The 21,718-nt window shown below is 33.0% G+C and overlaps 1 protein-coding gene across 1 annotated transcript in view; it reads right to left on the bottom strand.

Annotated features, from left to right (window-relative positions):
* The window catches only part of tdrd3 (tudor domain containing 3), a 27,898-nt gene extending 6,180 nt beyond the window's left edge, over positions 1–21,718 (bottom strand). Inside the window, exons 1-10 of the mRNA XM_073825908.1 lie at positions 21,547–21,718; positions 19,409–19,499; positions 19,182–19,247; positions 18,732–18,892; positions 9,104–9,245; positions 5,820–5,891; positions 5,559–5,708; positions 4,507–4,656; positions 878–1,049; positions 602–724 (exon numbers count right to left, since the gene is read on the bottom strand). Coding sequence (XP_073682009.1) covers positions 602–724; positions 878–1,049; positions 4,507–4,656; positions 5,559–5,708; positions 5,820–5,891; positions 9,104–9,245; positions 18,732–18,892; positions 19,182–19,247; positions 19,409–19,499; positions 21,547–21,584 — 1,165 coding nt within the window. The 5' untranslated portion in view covers positions 21,585–21,718. The remainder of the gene's footprint in view (positions 1–601; positions 725–877; positions 1,050–4,506; positions 4,657–5,558; positions 5,709–5,819; positions 5,892–9,103; positions 9,246–18,731; positions 18,893–19,181; positions 19,248–19,408; positions 19,500–21,546) is intronic.

Below are 21,718 nucleotides of genomic sequence, written 5' to 3'. Positions count from 1 at the left end.
TAATAAAATAAAATATAAAAATACTTTAAAATATATATGTACATATACAAATTAATAAAATGCAAAAAAAAAAAAGTTTAATAATAAAAAATAATTTAAAATATTAATAAATACTAAAATTGCATACATATAATACTAAATTTAGTATCATATTATATTATCAACATCCAAAATTGGGCTTTTAAGATATACAATTTAAAGAAGCATGAATATTTTCAATGCTCCATAAAAACAAAGGTAAAACAAATTCAGTGTACCGTCAATGGCAAAAATTGTTAAAAATTGTTAGGGTTAAAACTAAAACTATTAAAAATTGCTTACTTTAATCAAGTTGAAATAAAATAAACATAAGTAGTAGATAAGTAGTAGACTTAAAAATCTGGCTGAAGTACTAGAATTAACCTATAACTGAAATAAAAATAAAGTTAAATAAAATAATAATAATAATAATAATAATAATAACAACAATAAAAAACTAAATATAAATTAATAAATGTAAAAGAAAATATTTTTAGATTTTTTTTTTTTTTTTAGATATTATCAGCATCCAAATTTGGTTATTATCAGCTTGTGAATTAAAGGTAAAACAAACTCAATGTACCGTCAACAGACAATGTCCCCATTTTTGACTCCAGGAAATCAAACAGTGTGCTGGGTCCAGATGGTCTTCCTCCTGATTCCTCATCCTCATCTTGTCTGGAGCGTCCCCTTCCACGACCCTTTCCTGTCAGAGAACAAATAAACTGTCAAACTAAAAAGAAAACATGCAAAGTAGCAATGAAAACACTATATAATTTATTTGACAGGCTTCAATAGTTGCATATTTGACAATGATCTGAAAGTTTCTGCTTCTTTTCTCAACACTTGAAGGTTTTACCTCGAGGTGGTGGGCGGCTCGGCTCCGTTTGAGCAGCTCTGGGCTGGGTTGTTCCGGTGAGCAGGAAGTTGAGGGCCACCTCCACATTATTGTTGTTATCCAGCAGGGCCTGCCTGGCCGCCTCTCGGTTAAAGCCCATCTCCATGATGTCCCTCAAAGCGCGCTCATCAACCTTGAAGAGACAGCAGCAGCGACATGAAACAGCAGAAAGGAACTTGATGAACTTGAGGGTCATCCAAAAATGCATTAAAATCAGGGACAGAAGAAAATATGCAGCAAACAAAAAGCATTTGGTCCTGTAATCAAAAACAAAAACACAGGGGTCACGTTGGTGCTTACGTCACCCATTGATTCATCTTTTACTCAGAGAAGGCATGTACTCGATTCTCTAGCGGCATTAGAGAGAAATAATGGCATTTAATTATAGCTTGAAGACCATCGTACAATTTTGGGGGACTTGATGTGTTTTCACAGATTGTTATTTAGGAAATACAAAAGTGAAAACAGCAGAATTTTAATCCATTAGTACAAAAAAAAACCTTTTACAGAATTGTTCAACCCCTATTTTCTGTCTAATAAAAGCACTTTCCATAATTATTTTCTCCTTGTATATGGTTTGAAAGTTTGAGGTCAGTAAGATTTTATACTTTTAAAAAATTAGGGAATAGAAAAATAGGAAATTCATTTTTAAAATCGGTAATATGTAATTTTATTGCAGCAAAGATGCATTAAATCGATTTACATGACTGTAAGCATTGTTAATGATACATTAGATTTTGTTCTTACTGACTTATTACTCATCAAGGAATCCAGAAAAACAAATGCACATGGTTCAAGTATACTACACTTTTTAAAGTATACACACTTTTTTCTTTTAGTTTTTATAACTGTACTGCCTTAATAGTTTAATATTTTCTGTTTAAAAAAAGCTGAAAAAAGATTGGCGAAATTAAACCAATGATTCACGAACCTCCACTGAAGTCCGGATCTGAATCTAATGATTTGCAAACCTGCATTTAAATTTCGAATCTGAATCTAATGATTCACAAACCCACACTAAAGTCCTGATCTGAATCAAATGATTCACAAACCCACACTAAAGTCCTGATCTGAATCAAACGATTCGCAAACCCACACTAAAGTCCCGATCTGAATCAAACGATTCGCAAACCCACACTAAAGTCCTGATCTGAATCAAACGATTTGCAAACCCACACTAAAGTCCTGATCTGAATCAAATGATTCGCAAACCCACACTAAAGTCCTGATCTGAATCAAATGATTCACAAACCCACACTAAAGTCCTGATCGGAATCAAATGATTCACAAATCCACACTAAAGTCCTGATCTGAATCAAACGATTCGCAAACCCGCATTAAAGTCCTGATCTGAATCAAATGATTCGCAAACCCACACTAAAGTCCTGATCGGAATCAAATGATTCACAAACCCACACTAAAGTCCTGATCGGAATCAAATGATTCACAAATCCACACTAAAGTCCTGATCTGAATCAAACGATTCGCAAACCCGCATTAAAGTCCTGATCTGAATCAAACGATTCGCAAACCCGCATTAAAGTCCTGATCTGAATCAAACGATTCGCAAACCCGCATTAAAGTCCTGATCTGAATCAAATGATTTGCGAACCTGCACTGAAGTCCTGCTCTGAATCAAATCATTTGCAAACCTGCACTGAAGTCCTGATCTGAATCAAATGATTCGCGAACCTGCACTGAAGTCCCGATCTGAATCAAATGATTTACAAACCTGCATTTAAATTCCAATGTGAATCAAATGATTTGCAAACCCGCACTGAAGTCCTGATCTGAATCAAATGATTCGCAAACTTACACTGAAGTCCCACTCTGAATCTAATGATTTACAAACTTGCATTTAAATTCCAATCTGAATCAAATCATTTGCAAACCCGCACTAAAGTCCCGATCTGAATCAAATGTTTCGTGAACCTGCACTAAAGTCCCGATCTGAATCAAACGATTCGCAAACCCGCTCTAAAGTCCCGATCTGAATCAAACGATTCGCAAACCCGCTCTTAAGTCCCGATCTGAATCAAACGATTTGCGAACCCACACTGAAGTCCCGCACTGAATCAAATCATTTGCAAACCCGCACTGAAGTCCTGATCTGAATCAAATGATTTGCAATCCACGCTCTAAAGAACCGCTATTTCAGATCGGGACTCGAAATGCGTATTGTGAATCATTTGACTTAGATCGGAACTTTGCGAATCATTTGACTTGAATGATTCAGTTTGCGAAATAATTCACAAGCCCGTTCTGATCTAAATCAAATTATTCGCAATACGCGTTCTAAAGTTCTGATCTGAATCAAACGATTCTAGAACCCGCACTGAAGTCCCGATCTGAATCAAATGATTTGTGAACCGACACTGAAGTCCTGCTCTGAATCAAATGATTCGCGATCAACGCTCTGAAGAACCAGATCAGGACTCGAAACGTGTATTGATTTCGGATGCAACTGATTCGGAGTTTAGAAAAGCTCAGTTTCACCAATCACTACGTGCTTTTTATAAATCGTTACAAGCGATGTTGAAATTCAAAAATGAACGTCTCTTTTATTTTGATCTGGTTTTTGCTAGTGAATCACTTGAAATGAATGACTGAGTCACAAGTTTGAATCAATCGGAGTGGTCCCAGCGTAAATGATACAATTGATTTTGTTTGTCTGTTCCTCTTTTTGCATCTTCAGCCATGTTTACAACGACACTGTCAGTACTACTACTTGTTTAGCTCGCCAGTTTAATGACATTAACTGAAAGAAGTGGAAAAAAAAAGGGTATTTTTTTATTATTTGTGTGAATTTTGCGTAAAAAGATGTGTGCTTATTAATTTTCAAGCATATATATATATTCAAACTTTTCAAGTACCTCTTCAGGAATATTGCAATTTTCAAGGGTTTTCCAGGCCTTAAATTTCAAAAAGTAAAATGTAATTATTTCAAGCAACTTGTACGGACCCTGAATACATTACCGTTTTCATAATCAAAACTGTTTCTTGATCAGTAAATCAGTATATTATAAATGATTTCTGAAGGATCATGTGACACTGAAGACTAGAGTAATGATGCTGAAATTTCAGCTTTGATCACAGGAATAAATAGCATTTTACTACATATTCACATAGAAAAATAGAGAGATGAATAAAATCTCTCTTTTCAGACTCTGAGATGACTTGTTCTTGTCCGTGCGTCACAACCCCATTTTTTACATTTTATACAGTACGAGTAACGCATGGCTATGCAAGACTCACCATGATGATGCATACGTGATTTCTGGCCTGTTTTATCATCCACAAATATCATTTCTTAGTAAAGTAACAACACTAAAGGAATATCACATTTAAAACAGACTTACTGTTTTTGGAAAGCCAGTACAAAACTAACAAGCGACCAAACCACAGCTGTTTTGTTCTCAGTGAGGTTTGCTAAAAAACAGCTGCATATTTCACTGGACTGAATAATTGCGTTCAGCCTATTTGGATCTCCTCCTGTGTTTTAAAGCATTAATGGTTCACTTCATGAGGAAGAACTTAAAACTGCTGACAAAACAGCAATTTTACATCTTTTTATGATCTTTGGATCTCACCAGATCTCTGTAAACTCCTTCTGACTTGTTCTCCGTATATGGCTTTTCTCTCTCCTCTCGTTTTCTTTGATAAGTGTCTCGGTTCCTGTAGGTGGATCCTGGATTGGCGAGGTTTCCGCCTGCGTTACCTCCACCGCCGAAAGTACGCGTCTAACACAAACCAAAAGAAAAAACACAACATCTTTAGCATTTCAAGATCAGATGTCCTATATTAATTCAATGGCACAACTAATAGCACATTTGGACATAACTGCATTTTGAAAGCACAACTCAAACTGAGTTTTCAAACACGGCCCAGGTGCTACAGAGGCAAAGCACTTAATCATTAATGTGGTTTTCACTTATCACATTGCATTTGTAATTACACACTCAAAATCAAACATTTCTTAATTAAATATCGGAGAATATTAAGTTCATCCATGGCCTAAGGACACATTCTTGAGAATGAACAAATTCAATTACATATTGCTTTAATATATCAATATTTCATTATCAAAAGGTGCTACTTTGTTGGAGGGGAAGAAAATCATATTTATTCTGAATTGAAATGCCAATATCTTTGTACAATGCAAAACAACTGAAATCTGAGGGTTAGTACAGGTTTGGAATAATAAAGATTTTTTAATGCTTTTGAAAGAAGTCTCTTCTGTTTTCTATTCGCACAAATTTTAAAACTTTCAATGTCAAATCTCATGATTTCCACAAAAATATGAAGAAAAACCATTTTCAACATTGATAATAATCAGAATTGTTTCTTTATCAGCAAATCAGCATATTAGAATGATTTCTGAAGGATCATGAGACACTAAAAACTTCATTAATGATGCTGAAATTTCAGCTTTGATCACAGGAATAAATTACATTTTAACATATACTCACATGGAAAACAGTTCATTTAAATTGTAATAATATTTCAGTATTTGTGCAGTATTTTTGATCAAACAAATGCAGCCTTGGTGAGCAGAAGTGACTACATTAATAAAATCTTAATTATTCCAAATGGCAGCGTATGTCTTTCGCATAATTTTAGATCTTCAAACATGTGAACATACCTCTTTACTCTTGGCGACCTCTGCGATAGCAGCGATTCTTTGTTTCTCAAACTCATCGCTGTCGTCAGCCGTTTTGATAGCATTAGTGCTCTGCAAGGTCTTCCTCTGATCCAAAGCTCTGCTGTCCACCTGCTCCTTATGAGCACATTTCTACAGAGAGATGACGACAGATTATATACCATTCATTCATTCAGTCAAATCAACTTCATAAATAACCAGAAGATCAAAGGTCACAATAAAAGAAGCTGAAGGAGTTCTGACCTGTCCAAAGGGAACGAATGGAGGTGGTCCACCTTCTGCACCAATGTTTCTCCGGCTGTGTTTGACGAGGCTCTTTTGTGAGAAAAAGATGAAATTTCATCAGATGTAATGTAGCATTCAAGTGAATCCAGACTAGGGCTACTTTAGTATCATTGAGATGCTATTATATTCAATACTAATAATTACAGTATGTTTAATACAGTTTTTCTATTCTCATTTTAATTTTAGTTAAAGTTTTTTTAATTTTGTTCAAATGTGTTATGTTTTTTTCAGTTTTAGTTACTTTGACGGCGTTTTAGTGCAATGTTTTTTTTTTTTTTAATCTATGATTATAAGATCAAAGTCGAAATACTACGAGAATAAATTTGAAATATTACTTGAATAAAGTCAGAATACTACGAGAATAAAGCTGGAAAACTATGTGAATAAAGACGGAATACTACGAGAATAAAGACGGAATACTAAGAGAATAAAGCCGGAATACTATGAGAATAAAGTCGGAATACTACGAGAATAAAGTCGAAATATTGAGAGAATAAAGCCGGAATACTATGAGAATAAAGCCGGAATACTTCAGGAATAAAGCTGGAATACTTCAAGAATAAAGCCGGAATACTACGACAATAAAGTCGGAATATTAAGAGAACATAGCCGGAATACTATGAGAATAAAGCCCGAATACTACAAGAATAAAGTCGGAATACCTCGAGAATAAAGTTGGAATATTAAGAGAATAAAGCCGGAATACTATGAGAAATAAAGCCGGAATACTATGAGAATAAAGTCGGAATACTATGAGAATAAAGTCGAAATATTGAGAGAATAAAGCCGGAATACTATGAGAATAAAGTCGGAATACTACGAGAATAAAGTCGAAATATTGAGAGAATAAAGCCGGAATACTTCAGGAATAAAGCTGGAATACTTCAAGAATAAAGCCGGAATACTACGACAATAAAGTCGGAATATTAAGACAACATAGCCGGAATACTATGAGAATAAAGCCCGAATACTACAAGAATAAAGTCGGAATACTAAAAGAATAAAGTCGGAATACTTTAGAATAAAGCCCGAATACTACAAGAATAAAGTCGGAATACCTCGAGAATAAAGTTGGAATATTAAGAGAATAAAGCCGGAATACTATGAGAAATAAAGCCGGAATAGCACAAGAATAAAGCCGGAATACTATGAGAATAAAGCCGGAATACTTCAGGAATAAAGCCGGAATACTACGACAATAAAGTCGGAATATTAAGACAACATAGCCGGAATACTATGAGAATAAAGCCCGAATACTACAAGAATAAAGTCGGAATACTAAAAGAATAAAGTCGGAATACTTTAGAATAAAGCCCGAATACTACAAGAATAAAGTCGGAATACCTCGAGAATAAAGTTGGAATATTAAGAGAATAAAGCCGGAATACTATGAGAAATAAAGCCGGAATAGTACAAGAATAAAGTCGGAATACTATGAGAATAAAGCTGGAATACTTCAAGAATAAAGCCGGAATACTACGAGAATAAAGTCGGAATATTAAGAGAATAAAGCCGGAATACTATGAGAATAAAGCTGGAATACTTCAAGAATAAAGCCGGAATACTACGAGAATAAAGTCAGAATATTAAGAGAATATAGCTGAAATACTTTAAGAATAAAGCCGGAATACTACGAGAATAAAGTCTGGATACTACAAGAATAAAGTCGGAATACCTCGAGAATAAAGTTGGAATATTAAGAGAATAAAGCCGGAATACTATGAGAAATAAAGCCGGAATAGTACAAGAATAAAGTCGGAATACTATGAGAATAAAGCTGGAATACTTCAAGAATAAAGCCGGAATACTACGAGAATAAAGTCAGAATATTAAGAGAATATAGCTGGAATACTTTAAGAATAAAGCCGGAATACTACGAGAATAAAGTCTGAATACTACAAGAATAAAGTCTACATATCATAAAATGATATGTACTCACAAAATATAACTAATCTCATAGTTGCTATTCTCCAAACACTCTTCATTTCTGAAACACCCCGACTTCATTCCCAAAACACTTTAACTTCATTCCCGAAACACTGCGACTTCATTCCAGAAACACTTCGACTTAATTCCTAAAACACTTTGACTTTATTCCCGAAAAACTGTGATTTCATTCCCGAAATACTGCGACTTCCTTCACGAAACACTGCGACTTCATTCCCGAAACACTGCGACTTCCTTCACGAAACACTCCCGAATTATTCTCGAAATATTTCGAATTCATTTTCATTATTTAGACTTCACTCTTGAAATATTACGACTTATCTCGCAGCATTTCGACTTTATTCTCATAATATTTAGACTTTTATTCTCAAAATATCACGACTTTAATCATGTAATCTTGAAACTGGCAGCATACTTTAGGACATTAAGTTAATTTTAACTTAAAATTAAATTAAAATGAGAAATGCTTGCGAACTAGTTGAAAAAAAAAAAACTTATTTATTTTTATTAAAGTTAATGTTTATTTCAAATAAGTTTTTTTATGCTTTTCAGTTTTAGTTAGCTAAAATAACCCTGATCCATATGACAGAATAATCTTTGGACTGAAGTCATTTACTCATCAAGATGAATAAAGCAATCCGTCTTTCATGCTATCTGGCTTTGATTGATAATTAAAATAAATCATCTGTTGCCAATGTGTCATCCATCACTGAGCTAAAACATGCAGAATATTAACAGATGGTTACAGGCACTCCTGATTCTGTGTGACACTGTGGCTTCTGTTCCTTAACTTTTAATGAACAGAACCTTTAAAGGGGTCACATTTTACACTTTTGCATCTCTTAATTTCTTCCCTGGAGCCCACTTATAACGTCAGTGAAGGTTTCTTGCGCTAAAAACAGTCGTAAATTAGAGTAGTTTCATGTTTTACACCAACTCCCTGACACTTGGAATTAATCAGACATCTTGTGCTACAGCATATATGTGACCCTGGACCACAAAACCAGTCCTAAGTAGCACGGGTATATTTGTAGCAATAGACAAAAATACACTGCATGGGTCAAAATTTTCGTTTTTTTCCTTTATGCCAAAAATCATTAGAATATTAAGATGCTCTATTAAGATATTTTTTACATTTCCTACCGTTAATATATCAAAACATAATTTTTGATTAGTAATATGCATTGCTAAGAACTTCATTTGGACAACTTTAAAGGTGATTGTCAATATTTAGATTACAACTAAATCATCCGAATACATTCGTTATGAAGCTTGAGAGAAAAGATGCACCTCACCCTCTGCAACTCCCATTTCTCAATCATGTGATCCACTTCGCCTCCGAGAACCGTGATCTTGGAATCGTCCAATAGCAGAATGCCATTTTTAACCTCAATGGCCCCCAGGAGCTTCACTTTGGTTCCAGGCGGAGTGTTCAGACTGAAAGTGAAGCAGAAATCAAATCTAAGTGTTAAATCAATAGAAAAGTGTGGAGTTTTTTTTCTGTCTCTTCTGCTCACCAAGGCTGCATTTATTTGATCAAAAATATAGTAAAAGCTGTACAATCCTGTCCTGTGATCAAACCTGAATTTTCAGCATCATTACTCCAGTTTTTGACGTCATATAATCTTTCAGAAATCATTCTAATATGCTGATTTGCTGCTTAAGAATTTCTGATTATCATCAATGCTGAAAACCTGAACATTACATTCTCTGTCATTTTTAAACATTTCATTGCATCCCTGTTGAATTAGTATTAAAATCTTATTGACCCCAAACTTCTAAACAGTAGTGTACAAAGAAATGTCCAGGTCACATTTTAGAAAATCTATAGATTTTTTTAAAAATCAAAAGAAAAAAAAAATGTATTATCAATTTTGAAAACAGCTGTGCTGCTTAATATTTTGTTGGATACTGTTTTTCAGGATTCTTTAATAAATAAAAAGTTAAAAAGAACCGAATTCATTTAAAATAGAAATCTTTTGTAACAATATAATTACCGTTTGAAAGTTTGTGGTTAGTAAATTTTTATTTTTTAAAAGAAATTAATACTTTTATTCACCAAGGATGTGTCAAATTGATAAAAAGGGATAGCAAAGACTTACATTGTTAAAAAGATTTCTATTTTAAATAAACACTGTTTTTAAAAAAAAAAAAAAAAAAAAGAATCACAGGTTCTGAAGACTGCAGTAATGATGCTGAAAATTCAGCTTTGCAACTCAGGAATAAGTTATATTCACTGATCTATATAATGACTCTCTATTATAGATCAGTGGTTATATTTTTAAGTATATTAAAATAGTAAACCATGATTTTAAACTGTAATAATATTTCACAATATTACTGTTTTTGTTCAAGTAAATGCAGCCTTGATGATTTTTATTTTACAAAAATGTTGAGTTTAATTGTAATAATGTCAAAGCCTTAATGTTCTTAAAATAAAATTTTCTGAATGTTCCCTTTTGATTTTATGGTATAATGTGACCCAGGGATTTCTTGAGAAACTTATCTGGAAATTCACCCCAAAAATAGGTCAGTTTTTCTTATTCGGCATCTGCAATGACTTTCCAAAAAAAAAAAAAAAAGAGGAGTGAGAGAATTTAAAATTCATAATTGCACTTCTCTGCTTTACTTGCTTCTATTTCCTGGTTGTCAATCAGGTTTTTTTTTTCCTCCGATGTGTTTCAGCTTTAGTTAGTGTGGGGCATTTGCTGTAAGTTGGGATTAAGAACTGGCTGTTTGACTTTAATTAAAGATTAAAGCGGGGAGAGAAGGGATGGATTGAGAGAGAGGAAGACGAAGAAACTCTATTTTCCCCTCACAAACACTCTAATACCCCGAGGACAGAAGTGGAGCAGTGAATTTTCCAAAATGCTGGCTTATTTCCTCAAATGTGTCCCCTTGCCTGCACCCTGATCAAATGTTAATGCACCGCTCTGCACTGCAGAAGAAGCGCCTGCTAAAAATACATCACACGCACACCTCTCCGCTCTCCTACACGCCAAATAAACTCGCCCTCAAGAATACAAGCAGAGTCGAACTTTGCTTGGTCCTCTCATTAAAAGAGCCTGGGGAGTTTGACAGGACTCGATGTGTGACGTGACTACCGCAATTACAGACTTTCCTGACCGGTTCATCGGCACAAAGCTCAAAGGGATGTAGGATCCGATACAAACTCTCTGGAGATGTCAGAAAAAACACTGTTTGTTCCAGCACAATGCTTCTGTTCTTTCAAACAATCTCACTTTCAGTTTAAAGGTGAAATAATTATTTGAAACAAGTGACACCAAACCGAATTGTAAAATGTAAACTACAAAGTCAAACTAGAGTTTATAAAGCAACCGTTCAAATACACAATCTTTCTATGCTTGAAATCCTGTGAATGTATAAAGGAAGCTTTTGGTTCAATGAATAATAGATAGTTTCATTCTGTTTCACTTACATTCACTTCTTTATAAATAAACGCAATGAAACTGAAAGGTTTAGGGTCGGTAAGGTTTTACAATGTTTTTGGGTCTCACCAATGCTGTATTTATTTGTTCAAAAATACAGTAATTTTTTAAAAATATTATTAAAATCTAAAATAACTGTTTACTATTTGAATACATTTTAAATTATAATTTATTCCTGTGATTTAAATCTGAATTTTCAGCACCATTACTCCAGTCTTCAGTCACATGATCCTTCAGAAATCATTCGAATATGCTGATTTGCTGCTCAAGAAACACTTCTTGATTGTTCTGTTTAGTATTTTTTTGGAAACCATTATGCATTTTGTTTTTCAGGGTTCTTTGATAAACAGAAAGTAAAAAAACGCATTTATTTGAAATCATGCACTTGCAATGTACATAACCAAACCAGAGTTTATAAGTGTGCAAAGCCTTCATGTGCACTTTAAAATAAGGCATGTCCGTTCTGTACTTGAATAAAGAAAGCTTTGGGTTCAATGAATAATAGATAGTTTTTTCACTTCTTTTTAAATGGAATGAAACACTGAAAGGTTTAGGGTCAGAAAGGTTTTGAAATGTTTTTGAGTCTCACCAATGCTGTATTTATTTGATCAAAAATACAGTAATTTTTTAAAAACATTACTACAATTTAAAATAACTGTTTACATTTTAATATATTTTAAAATATTTATTTTTGAGATTTAAATCAGAATTTTCAGCACATGATTCTTCAGAAATCATTCAAAAATGCTGATTTGCTGCTCAAGAAACACTTTGTGATTGTTCTGTGTGGTATTTTTGTGGAAATCATGATGTATTTTTTTTTTTTCAGGATTTTTTTAATGAATAGAAAGTACAAAAAAAGCATTTATTTAAAGTAATGATAACTACACATACTTGTAATGTACATAATCAAAGCCAAACTAGAGTTTGTAAGTGTGCAAAACCTTCATACGCACTTTAAAATAATGTATGTCCATTCTGTGCTTGAATAATGAAAGCTTCAATGAATAATAGATAGTTTCATTCTGTTTTACCTTCATTCACTTCTTTTTAAATGGAATGAAAAACTGTAAGATTTAGAGTCTGTAAGGTTTTAAAACATTTTTGAGCCCGACCAAGGCTGTATTTAATTAATCAAAAACACATTTAAAATAGTTAAATATTATTAAAAATTAAAATTACTGTTTACTATTTGAATAAAATTTCAATTATAATTTATTCCTGAGATTTAAATCTGAATTTTCAGAATCATTACTCCAGTCTTTAGTCACATGATCCTTCAGAAGTCATTTGAATATTCTGATTTGCTGCTCAAGAAACAATTCTTGAGTATTTTTGTGAAACCGTAAGGATTTCTTTGATAAATAAAAACATTTAAAGTCTTGGTAACTCAATCGTACTTGTAATGTACATAACCAAAGCCAAACAACAGTTTATAAGTGTGCTCGCAAAGCCTTCGTATACACTAATGCATGTCCGTTCTGTGCTTGAATAAAGGAAGCTTTGGGTTCAAACGAACAGTGGGGAGTTTCATTCTGCATGTTAGCGACAGGGATGGATGTAGAAAGAGAGTGAGGCGAGAAACAGATGAATAAAGAGCGCTCTGTTCTTCAAACGGCACGACAACACAGTATCCACCTGTAGCTGCTGGCCGACGGCCAACACAACGGCTGATGCCCGGCCAGAGCGGTAATGGAGACACGGGATTGGTGAGGTTTGAGCCAATCAGAAGGTCTGAAACTGGGGTTAAAGGAAGGGGAGTACAAGAAAAGGGCAGAAAAGGTCGTTTGAGTTTGAACGGCTATACAAGATTACACAGTGTCAGGTTTCCTTGACTGAAAGTGTTTTGGGGGTTTAAACAAGACTGTGAAGTATTTCTACTTCAAAATGTCATGTTTTGCAGTTTCTTTGTAACTGTTTGTGAAATTTACTAGATGTTTAGATAATTAGATGTTGTTATTTTGGGAATAGTTCACCCAAAAGTGAAAATTTGCAGAATTGTACTCACCCTCAGGCCATCCAAGATGTAGAGGAGTTTGTTTCTTCATCAGATTTGGAGAAATGTAGCATTACATCACTTGCTCACAAACAGATCCTCTGCAGTGAATGGGTACCGTCAGAATGAGAGTCCAAATAGCTGATTAAAAGCATCACAGTAATTCACAAGTAATCCACACCACTTTAGTCCATCAGTTAATATCTTGAAAGACCAAAAGCTGTGTGTTTGTAAGAAACAAATCCATCAAGATGTTTTTAACTACAGTTAAAATAAGTCCATAATCCATAATAACTTCCTTCAGTGAAAATGTCATCTTGTCTGAATCAGGAGAGAAATATGCACAGATCAGCATTTACAAGCCAAAACAGTCTAGAACGGCTCTAAACAAATATGTCTATGAATTTTAATGTGAGAGGACAACAGGAGACTTTTTTTTCACTGGAGGAAGCGTTATTATGGATTATGGATTCATATTTGCGCTGGAATCAATGGTTTGAGGTTTAAAAACATCTTAATGATGGATTTGTTTCTTACAAACACACAGCTTTTGGTTTCTCAAGATATTAACTGATGGACAAGAGGTTTACTTGTGGATTATTGTAATGCTTTTATCAGCTGTTTGGACTCATTTTGACGGCACCCATTCACATCAGATGATCAATTGGTGAGCAGGTGATGCAATGCTATATTTCTTCAAACCTGATGAAGAAACAAACTCATCTACATCTTGGATGTTTTGAGGGTAAGAAATATTTAGGAAATTTTCATTTTTGTGTACACTATTCCGAAGCATCATGGTAATTTTCGCTCATATTAGGGTTAATGATTTGAACAAACCATCAATATTATGTATTAAAATTAAGGGCGTAACTCGTTATGCATTTGCACCTTCATAATTCATAGCTTAGTGCATCATATTAAAAAAATAACATGGCATAAGTTGTGAAATTTACTTAATGTTTATATGATTAGATGATGTTATTTCAAAGAAATAGTGAACCCAAAATTAAAATTAGCTGAAAGTGTCCTTAACCTCAGGCCATCCAAAAAGTAGATGAGTTTGTTTCTGTATCAGATTTGGAGAAATGTAGCATTGCATCACTTGCTCATCAATGGATCATCTGTAGTGAATGGGTGCCGTCAGAATGAGAGTCCAAACAGCTGATAAAAACATCACAATAATCCGCAAGTAATCCAGTCCATCAATTAACATCTTGAGAAGACAAAAGCTGCATGTTTGTATAAAACATATCCATAATTAACCATTTTTAACTTTAAACTGTCTAAAATTGCTTACTTGTGTTAAAAAGTTGTTTGGTCTGAATCAGGAGAGAAATCTGCACAGATCAAACACCATTATGGACGCGTTATTATGGATTATAGACTCGTATTTTAGACGAAAGCAATAGTTTGAGGTTTAAAAACATCTTAATGGTGGATTTGTTTCTTACAAACACGCAGCTTTTAACTTCTCAAGATGTTAACTGATGGACTGGAGTGGTGTGGATTATTGTGTTGCTTTTATCATATGTTTGGAGTCTCATTCTGCTGGCACCCATTCACTGCAGAGGATCCATTGGTAAAACAATGATCTAATGCTAAATGTATTCTTTTAAGCATTAATTGATGGACTGGAGTGGAGTGGATTACTTGTGGATTATTGTGATCTCTTATCAGCTTTTTATCAGACGCTCATTCTGACGGCACCCATTCACTGCAGTAATGTTAAATGTAACCTTTTAAGCGTTAATTGATGTACTGGAGTGGTGTGGATTATTGTGATGTTTTTATCATCCATTTATATGACCCTCATTCTGACGGCACCCATTCACTGCAGAGGATCCATTGGTGAGCAAGTGATGCAATGCTACATTTCTTCAAATCTGATGAAGAAAAACTCATCTTGGATGGCCTGAGGGTGAATAAATATTTAGCACATTTTAATTTCTGTGTGAACTATTCCTTGCTCATTTTAGGGATAATGATTCGAATAAATCATCAATATTATGTATTAAAATTAAGGACGTAATTCATCACGCATTTGTACCTTCATAATTCAAAGCTTAGTATATACTATTAAAACATAACATGACATAAGTTGTTTCAAGTTTAGTAAAAAAAAAACATTATAGCGATGCATAAATCAAAGCAACAAAAGAGACACATTCCTGGCACGCAAGCCGAACCTAACCTAAACAAAGACAGTGTTTTTCCGCATTTCAAAATGACATTGATGTTTTAGGTTGATTGAGCAAAAGAGAAAATCAGCCTGAAGTAACCTCAAATATAGCACAATAACACAACCCTGAATGACTCTGTAGTGCCGTGAACATCAATTCACAGCGAAAAGCCCTTTTATGCAGCTCCCCACTACATCAAAAAACGTCTTTAGTCTGGCTCAAGGCAATTACAGGACCTCTTTATCATATTAAGAGCTGCGTTTAATCAAACGCCGGGTTTTTGGCCTCATTATGGGCCACTTCACTGTGTCTGACGGGCCGAGACGTTATTTCATTAAATCATACGGCCCAATTAGACGTGCTTCAATTAAATATCTGAGGTACTTTTACAGCCATTCGTTCACAAAAAGCAAGTTAGGGGAGTTTAAATCACAGCCGTTTGCCAAATCTTCACGTTTATGCTTTAATATAATGTTTGATACCAATAAGGTTGAATAAATTAGCCATAAAATCTAATAAACATGTACGGTGGAGAGAACTTTCTACAGAATTCTGCGGGCGCAGATTCCACATTACTCATACTATTTCTGAAGTATGTAGTGTGCATAGTAAGCATACTTCCTGAATACACATGCATTTGTCAAAATGCCTACTATAACCACATGAAACAATGTATCCTGCAATGCAGTGCTCCTGTGAGGCAAATAAAACTTAAACAAATTTTAACTCATTTTGTACACATCTTTAGATTAAAAATACAAAATAATTTAAAAATAACCACATTGATTTACAAGATGATAATTGTATGCCACTTACTAAATTAAACATGCAACAAAATGAGGTCATATAACATCATAGCATACTACTGTTTGATTATTTAACACTGCATGTTGCATACTGCTTCACATACTATTAAATAATAACAGGCACTACTGTGTTTGGTGCCAAGTTTGGAGAAATTAATGCTTTTATTCAAAAAATGTGCATTAAATAAGTCAAAAGTCCCAGTAAAGATATTTAGGTTTCTATTTCAAATATTTTCTGCCCTTTTGAAATGTTTATTTCAGCCAGGGTTTTTCAATAACCCCAATATGGATGGAACACCATCCAAAAAAACAACAACACATCTATATAGCTTCCTTTCAAAAAAAAAAAAATGAATTCACAGTGAAAAACTATCATAAATATCTCCAAGTATTATTTGGAAAATACTTTTTTTTATTAGAATTATTTACAGTTCTATACTATTAGATCTGTATACTTATTTCAATCTAATTTACTCATTATTTACTTTAATAATTAACTCAGATTTTTTTTAAATATATAATTGTTTTAGATTATATTTCTTCTAATCATAATATTATTTATTGTTTATTATTTATTTACTTTATTTTTTAACACTATTTTACGTTAAACTTTGCTATGGCTTTGAATTTATTCTATTAAATAATAACTTAGTTTTGGGTCAGGTTTGAAGAAATGAATGCTTTTATTCAGAAAAGGTGCATTAAATAAGTCAAAAATGACAGTGAAGTCATTTATAATGCTACAAAAGGTTTTTTGAAATTTTTTGAAAAAGGTTCTGTCCTTTTGAAATTTTTATTTCAGCCAGGGTTTTTCAATAACCATAATATGGATGGAACACCATCCAAAAAACAAAAACAAAAAAAAAAAAACAAAAAAAAAAACACATCTATATAGCTTCTATACAAAAAAAAAAAGGAATTTACAGTGAAAAACTATTATAAATATCTCCAAGTATTATTTGGAAAATACTTTTTTTTATTAGAATTATTTACAGTTCTATACTATTAGATCTGTATACTTATTTCAATCTAATTTACTCATTATTTACTTTAATAATTAACTCATTAGATTTTTTTTAAATATATAATTGTTTTAGATTATATTTCTTCTAATCATAATATTATTTATTGTTTATTATTTATTTACTTTATTTTTTAACACTATTTTACGTTAAACTTTGCTATGGCTTTGAATTTATTCTATTAAATAATAACTTAGTTTTGGGTCAAGTTTGAAGAAATGAATGCTTTTATTCAGAAAAGGTGCATTAAATAAGTCAAAAATGACAGTGAAGTCATTTATAATGCTACAAAAGGTTTTTAGAAATTTTTTGAAAAAGGTTCTGTCCTTTTGAAATTTTTATTTCAGCCAGGGTTTTTCAATAACCATAATATGGATGGAACACCATTCCAAAATGTACAAAAAAAATATCTATATAGCTTCTCTAAAAAAAAAAAAAAAAAAACGGAAAACACGTTGAAAAATGATTATAAATATCTTCAAGTATTATTTGGAAAATACTTAGTTGCTATTAAACTCCACTATTAATTTTATTAGAATTATTTACAGTTCTATACTATTAGATGTGTTATTTATTTCATCATGTCAGTGAAGGTAAAAACATTGTTTTTGTTTTTTTCCATGCACATTTATATGTTTTTTTAAAATGTATATTTTTTAATCTGCAGATTTAAATTATATTACATATCTTTAAAGGCTGTGACTTTCTTACATAAAATACACCAAATTACAAACGTCTCTTTATCAAAGAATCGTAAACCAAAAAAATAAAAAAAAACGTTTAACAGTTTCCACAAAAAGGCACAAGTGCTTTCACCACAATATGAATAAATAGAAATTTTTCTATTTATTAAGCACATTAGAATGATAGTGACACTGAAGACTGGAGTAATGATGCTGAAAATTCAGCTTTGCATCATAGGAATAAATTACATTTTAACGTATATTCTAATAGAATGCAGCTATTTTAAATTGTAATAATATATCACAATTGTACTGTATTTCTGATCAAATAAATGCAGGCTTGGGGAGAAAAAGAGATGATGTTTACTATGAAATATACTAGTTTTACAGCCATTCCCGCTCTTGTTAAATCAACTACAATGCTGACTAGTCGTCCTTTAAATTTTTTTTTTTCCCCTGAATTTTACTTCCAGCTTTAATATTTTTAATGCAAGTGAACTAATTCATTTTCAATAAAAGAGAACTTCTCAGAAATGATTTTAGCACACTGTCATTAAGTATTATCATGCTGTCAGATGTCCCCATGATTCACTTCCTTGAAACCATCACCATTTTGCTGCATTTTGCGTCCCACAGCAAGAACAGGAAACGTTTGAACCGGGACCTGACCGTCAATTAGTTTAATTGTACATGGCTTCTTCAGGACATCAGCTCACACTGACTAGCTGATGTAGTTTTACACATCCCTACTTGAAAGTAGTGTACTATTATGACAAGGAAGTACCTGATTTTGGACAGATGGTTGAACTCGAGGCCGGTACACGACGTGTGTCCGTCCGTCATCTGCAGACGCAGCATTCTGGGCGCCGACTGCGACTCCTCATGATCTTTAGGAGCGGCAACATTACGAATCTTCTGCACCTGAAGGACACACGGGCCTTCCAACTGCGGGAGATCGAGAAGGATTTTGCAGCAAACAGATAAAAGCACATCAAATTCAACATGCGGGTTTAAATTAGTGTTACAGAGAAACACAGCTCTTAGAAATGATTCTGTCCTTTAGACCAAACAAATGTTCTTTTACCTATTCACCTCTGTTCTGACTCAGTCTTTTTTCATTTATGCAGTACTAATGATTTATTTAATAACTGCCCCATCTTGTGGGCAACATTAGCAAGTGCATGAAGTCTTCAATCCAGAAATTCAAACCAGTTATTTTAATGCACAAATATACCTTTTCTATTCGTCCACTGTTGATGTCCGTCGGCAGGAAGCTCTTCCCGATGGGTCTCAGATCACTCTGTAATGTCAATTATATAATAGTATTATTTCTATTGGCTTAGTCAAGGTGTGCCGGCTATTACGGAGAGCCAAAACCCAAAAAATATGATCACAAATTGACAAAGACATACTACATGAGCAAATATAAAAGAAAACAAGGCAATTTCATAGAGATCTTACGTTGAGTGCTACTTGGATGATTTGAGTCGCTGATGTTTTCTCCTTCTCTGTCGAACTTTTACATTCTTCTATTCCTTCATCTGTAAGGTACCTGTGAAGAAACATGCGGGATTTCAGCTAGGGTTTTATAATAACCCCATATAAAAATGTAAGTAAAAATTTTTAAATATTACAATTTAAAAGAAATGTTTTCTGTTTGAATATATTTTAAAATGTGATTTATTCCTGTGAGTCCAAAGCTGATATTTTTAGCATCATTATTCCAGTCGCATGATCCTTCAGAAATCATTCTAATATGCTGATTTGCTGTTCAACAAAAAATAAATGTATTATTATGTTAAAAAGAGCTGAGTAGAATTTTTTCAGGTTTCTTTGATTATTAGAAAGTTCAGAAGAACAGCATTTATCTGAAATATGTAAGGATCACCATCCATTTTAAAACCATCTATATAGCTTCTTCTATACAAAAAAGGAATATAGTTAAATTATTACTAAAAATATGTCCAAGTATAATTTGGAAAATACTTGCTATCAAGTTCTATTATTAGTATTATTTATAGTTCTATAGACTACTATTAGTTTTTTGGAGTTGCTCACTTATTTCAATGTAATTTACTCAATTACTTTCATAAATAACTGATTTTATATATATATATATATATATATATATTTATTTTTTAAATTATATTATATTTTTTTGCCCTCATTTATTTATTTTACACTTTTTTTATTCAAACTTTGCCATGGCTCTGAATTTCTTTTATTAGATAAATGAAGGTAAAACCATTGTTTTTGTCATGCACATTAAAATTGCATATTGAAATGTTTTATTAAAATGTGTCTATTTGAATCTATCCTTGCTAAATTAAAGTATTATTTTCTATCATTTTCTTTCCCCTCAATTTTTTTTTGAATGCTATAGTATATGAAGTTACAAAAGCTTTTATTTCAGATAAATTCTGATATTTGGATCTTTCTATTCATTAAAGAACCATGAAAAAAAAAATTACTCAACTGTTTTAAATAATATAATATTTCTTGAGCAGCAAATCAGTATATTAGGTTTCTGAAGGATCATGTGACACTGAAGACTGAAGTAATGATGCTGAAAATGTAGCTTTGCATCACAGGAATAAATTAAGTTTTAAAATATATTTAAATAGTAAGCAGTTATTTTTAAACTGTAATAATATTTCACAATATTACTGCTTTTGGCAAATGCAAGCTTGGTGAGCAGAAAAGACTTCTTTAAAAACTTTTGACTTGTACTGTCTATGTGACCCTGGACCACAAAAACAGTCATAAGTCACATGGGTATATTTGTAGTAACAGCCAAAAATACATTGTATGGGTCAAAATGATCACCAAAAACATTAGGATGTTAAGTAAGGATCATACTCCATGAAGATATTTTGTAAATGTCCTACCATAAATATATCAAAACTTTTTTCAATATTTTTATTTTTTTGCACCCAGATTTTTTTAATATTTGTACATCATCCTATCCTAGCAAACCCTACATCAATGGAAATCTTATTTATTCAGCTTTCAGATTATATATAAATCTCAATTTCGAATAAGTATGACATAAGTATGTGGTCCAAGGTCACATATATGCTTTTAAGCACTTTGGAGGTACATAAATACTATGGTACCTTAATATGATCAATATAACCCTTAGACTCTTAAAAAGTTGTAAGATGCTGTCTGGGATTGTTTCTATGAAGTTTAATGGAGCTTGTGAAACTTGCCATGACAGTCCAGACTGGTTTAAGAGAATCGCTGAGAAACTTCAGCAGGCGACTAATAAACCATCATATATGACATGTATATTATAATATTGTTTATTGAATAATTTAGAAGCACTGCTAAAAGACTAGCAGTTAATAAATGCTGATAATCGTGCTAACGATTTAGCCGCTAACAGCACTAAACATCCCAAAAAGCTAAACAGCCACATAAATTAACTAACGAAGCGATATAAACTGTAACGTTAGGTTTTTAAAAACCTATAAACACGTATAAATACACGCTATAAGTAAAACTCGCTTATAAATCTGAGTAGACGAATGTAAACATGAGTTAGCATGAGCAGCATGCTAACCACAGTTAGCCGTTAGCGCTCAGTAGTGACTCACCAGCCCTCTTTAATGAGCGCTGAGCTCAGATCGCACATCTTCACATACACTGATGAGTCTGTACGGAATCACTGTCTGAAATGTCGCCGAAATGCCATCGTGTGCTACTCGGGATCCATTTCTACAGCGTTAGCTGGTGCTGCAGCTGGACAAAGACAGATGACGTCACGCC

Source organism: Garra rufa, chromosome 20, assembly GCF_049309525.1.
Source record: "Garra rufa chromosome 20, GarRuf1.0, whole genome shotgun sequence".
Classification (NCBI taxonomy): domain Eukaryota; kingdom Metazoa; phylum Chordata; class Actinopteri; order Cypriniformes; family Cyprinidae; genus Garra; species Garra rufa.
This window is presented reverse-complemented; position numbering and strand designations above follow the sequence as displayed.